At 42.3% G+C, this 4,626-nt stretch overlaps 1 protein-coding gene across 1 annotated transcript; it reads right to left on the bottom strand.

The window, feature by feature from the left end:
• Positions 1-1,383: 1,383 nt before the first annotated feature.
• On the bottom strand, positions 1,384-3,183 carry LOC101717662 (AP-1 complex subunit sigma-2). The gene has a single exon (XM_087205952.1). The coding sequence runs from the start codon at positions 2,891-2,893 to the stop codon at positions 2,432-2,434; it is 462 nt and encodes a 153-aa protein (XP_087062078.1). The 5' UTR covers positions 2,894-3,183; the 3' UTR covers positions 1,384-2,431.
• Between the last annotated feature and the right edge of the window lie 1,443 nt (positions 3,184-4,626).

The following is a 4,626-nucleotide window of genomic DNA, read 5'->3' as shown; positions in this document are numbered from 1 at the left end:
TGCCACAACATTTGGCTCCTAGGTCACTCTTGTATCAAAAGTTGCATACAGCTCCTGTCGTACACTGCCACCTACAAATGTTGCTTCCCCTGGGCCTCTTTCAGGCCCCAGAGGGTATAAAGCAGCTCCCAGTCTTGTTCCTAATCCTCAGAGGCTGTGGCACCCTGCTTGGCTCCCTCTTGTGAATTATCCCACCACAACCAGGATCCTCACTGTCACATGGGTGTGCTGGAGACCTTGGGAGCATTTTTGTCGCCTAAGATAGTTATGCCTGAGCACTCACATAATGAAATATAAATCATTTTATTTCTCTTGTATTTTCCATCATAGAATAATGTTGATTATTTTGGACCAGGTGCATTAATTGGTGATAACAGCAACGAATTTCATTTTCGGAGAGTGTATAGTGTTTCAAAATATCTTTATACTGGGCTATAGAGGGGCAGGTGTCTAGCTCCCACTGAACTGGAGATTTGGCCCCTTCCTTTCCCATAAGGTCCTAGGATTTTATAAATTATTTACACCATCGCTTCTCGGCCTTTTGGCTAAGATCAAGTGTAAATTATTTACACCTTCCTAAATTCCAGCTGTCCACACTAAGGAATAAAGTGACTTTGCTTAGGACCTGAGGTAGCCAAAGTTTTTTTTTTACCTTCTCCCTGGGGAAGCCCCATGCATAACCCATTCCTGCTCAAAGATGACCTGTACCAACACAGGAACAATGCACTTTCTGGCAGGGTAAAGACAGTCCTGTATTTCTTACATTATGGCTATGGGAAAGGAGGAAGGAAGGCCATGTTTAACCACCTACAGGATGCTCAGTTCTGGGCTCTCCCCTTTGCATACATCCTCTCATCCATTCCTCTGCTATTTCTTCCCAGCTCATGCCAATACCTAACAGCTTGTGTGGTAACAAAACAATGTCCCTCACTGCCCACCTCCCAGTGTCAGCTCCAGCCAGCAAGGGCCACAGTGCTCACTGCCATGTCTCAAGCAACAAGGCCTTCCTGGACCACCAAGGATAGGGAGAAATGTTTAAACTGATGCATGGTCAGTGCCATTTGGTGTGTGAGAAACTGAATATCAGAGAAGTCATAAAACTGTTTGTGACAGCCAATTGTGTATCCCAATGTGGCTGGGTCATGGTATACAGTTGTTTGACCAAACCCTTGTCCTGATATTGCTATGACAATATTAAAAGACATGACCAATATTTATAATCAGTAAACTTTGTTGAGAACAATGGGGGTGGGCAATGTGCAATTAATTAGTTGAAGGCTTTGAGAACAAAATATGAGATTTCCTTTATTCTGTCTGTCTTTTTATTTTTGTTTCTTTTTCCAGAACTGGGGATTGAACCTAGGGCCACTGAACTATACTCCCAACCATTTTCAATTTTTTTTTTTGAAGTACATGCGATACTTTTATTTTAGACATGAAAGAAAAGCTATTTCAGAATCTACTAATTTAAAGCAAGCAGCTTTATACAGATAATAAAAGCAACATTTTGTTACAACTTAGCACACAGCATCCAAAGCAAACAAGCATGAGACAATGCATATTTATGCAGCATTAAAACCAGATGAACAACATAGTGCAGGGCAGGGGGAGGGATGGAGGGGGAGAAAAGGAAATGAAAGACCCATGTTTCCCAGTGCTTTGAATGTAGTGTTTTACAAGCAAGAATGGGAAGAATGGAAATAACTGATTTGTATACCTGCTTAACACTAAGCTTGTTCACAATGCATTTTTGTAGGTCTTCCAGTGGCAAACCAGTGTGAGTAATTTCTGAAGCTACTGTTTAATGACAGCTTACTTAACTCAGGCCTTAAATTCTATAGATACAAACAATGAATTACTTGGTACTTTTTCTTTTACAATAAAATATGCTATAAGTTTCACAATAGTGATCGATGGTAAAGGTTTTAGTATTCAGAAATATAAAACTATAGTTAAAGCATTAAATAACATCAACTTATATAGACTATAAGGTAACCACACTAAATACAGTTGTTTTCTTCCACAGTTGAACAACAAGCCACTCTCAGTATTACGGCATTGTTTATTTTGATGGAGCACTTCAGCTATATTTTCTTTGGTAACATTAACAATTGCTGTGTTTTTCTCTTATAAGATTAATCACAGATGTGTGTGTATGTGTCTGAGATAAAAGTACATAGGACATATTTTGTCAAGAAGAAATTAAACCAGTTGTGGGCAGGAATAAGTTATGTCAAGATGACATATAGACTGAAAACAGGAAAGAAAATTATGAACGAAAAAACACAATTGTCAAGATATTAGTTCTGAAATGTTGTATGATTATTTTACATGACAACCAGTCACCATGCTGAGGACATTTTCTTTCATAAGTATATCAGCTCTCTTATTTCCTCTGGGAAATTCTGCATACTTGATGAGTAGTCATTTATTACACGGGGACATTAAAATATTCGTGACGGGGCTCCTGCAGGAGATCGGCCTGTTCAATTGCTTTAAGAACATTTTTCTTGGATGTTTCCTGAACTTCCCCTCCCAAAAGAAATTCATCCAAAATAAAATAGGCCTTCTCAAAATTAAAGATGATATTAAGTTCACACACACTGACAAAATACTTGTCAAGTAATTCCACGTAACGATGAATTATTTCCAGGGTAATTAGTTCATTGTCCTGATCCTCAATAGCACAGCAAAAATACACGCTGGCATGTATTATTTTGTAAACAATCTTCAGATCTCGCCACTCAAGGAAGCTGCGCATTTTAGGTTTCCTTGCTAAAACCATTTGAACAAGTTCTCTTGTGATCTTTTTCTTCTCTTTGTCTGACAGTGGGACATGGCATTTCTGCAATCGAAGCTTTCCCTGAGTACTAAAACGCAACATGAATTGCATGGCGGCCGCGGGCTGCGGACGCAGTGAGGATATACCAGCGGCGGCGGTGGCCCGAGGGGGAGCCCCTGCCGCCGAGCTGAGGAAGAGAAGCCGTGTTCAATTTTTTTTTTTTTTTTTGATAGGGTCTCTTTAAGTCACTAAGTTGCCCAGTCTGGACTCACACTTGTGATCATCTTTCCTCAGCCTCAAAGACTGCTGGGATCATAGGCTTGCAACTGTGCCTGTGCCTGACTTATTTTATTTATTTTTTTATCTTGTATTTAATTAACTAATTTATTTTGGGCACTTCTGGGTATTGAACCTAAGACCGTTGCACCAAGCTACATCCCGAAATCTTTAAAAATACATTTTTTTAAAAATTTTGAGACAGGGTCTCATTAAGTCACTAAGTTGCCCAGGTTGGACCCAAACTTGTAATCTTCCTGCCTCAGCCTCCCAGAGTACTAGGATTGCAGCTTGGGCCACAAGCTTGCCTGTTCTTGGTTTATTTTACTTTTAATCTTATTTTTAATTAACTAACTTATTTTTGACACTCCTGGGGAATGAACTCAAGATCTTCCATTTGCCAGACAATAGCTCTACCATCAAACTACACCCCTCAGCTCCCAAACCTGAGATATTCCTACCCCTCAAAAAAAGAGAAATTCTGCATCAGGATTGTAGCTGAGAACCCTCCCTGCAGCTCTGGCCTGCTGACTTGTGGAAATCTGACTTAGCACTAAAATACGGACTCTTACCTGAGTGTTCAGCCTGTGGTAGTCTGATGCTGGACTTGCCTGTGCCCACAACTGTGTCGACTGAGTTCTTAAAATAAATCTACACAAGTAGGTAGCTGATAGATAGGACAGACACATAGAAGTAGATGATAAGTAGATAGATGGTAGACACAGGTAGATGGCAGGTAGATGAATGATAGATAGACGATAGGTGGATGAAAGGTAGGTAGACAGATGAGAGACAGATGACAGGCTAGATCTGACTCCTCTCTCTCTCTCTCTCTTCCCCCCCCATCCTATCCTATCACTGTTTCCCTGGATAACCATGACCAATGTGCTCTCCAAGCTCACCCACATGCTCAGGGTCAAGGGAGGTGCATGGCTGGTATTTACTAGGAGATTCAATTCTCATAACTATCATTCATCAGTCATCATATTTCACAGAGAAAGAAGGACGCTGTGACTCAGAGGATAAGACTGGGTCTGGGCTGTGAGCTGGAGTGAGTTCTGCCCACAGCAGGCATGAGCCTCTGGGCCCCATCTCCTCTTCACTGCTTCTGAGAGGAGCCTTGTGAGCCCTGCTGGTGCCATCACTGTCACTCTCCTGGAGACGTCCTCCAGGCCACCTCCGGGTTGAGGCAGCAGTCCTCACAACCACAGCTGCCATGCCCTAGAGCAAGCATTTCCCAACCTCAGTGCCTCCCAGGCTTCTTTCTACCCCTTCCTCCACATGCTCTCTCCTCCTGCACAGCAGGAAGCAGGTGCTGCTTCCATCAGACAGGGACCACGGCAGCCTACAGGCTTTGCTATATAGAGAGACGGCTGCACACAGGCAAGGGTAACATGGAGTCTGAGTTTTTGGAATTATTGTTCAGTGCTTGCAGGAACCACAGATACTCATTACCATAAGCAGGAACTTTAGCTGCCATCAGCTGTCTAGGACCCATGGGTCCCTGGCCCATCTCTGTAGAGCCATCACAACCTGCTCTCCACTCACCTGATTGCCTGTAGTGGGTG

This window comes from Heterocephalus glaber, unplaced genomic scaffold (assembly GCF_053883595.1).
Source record: "Heterocephalus glaber isolate CG9 unplaced genomic scaffold, H.glaber_assembly_v1.0 deba00000621, whole genome shotgun sequence".
Classification (NCBI taxonomy): domain Eukaryota; kingdom Metazoa; phylum Chordata; class Mammalia; order Rodentia; family Bathyergidae; genus Heterocephalus; species Heterocephalus glaber.
Note: the sequence above shows the minus strand (reverse complement) of the source record. Positions and strands in the feature narration are given on the sequence as shown.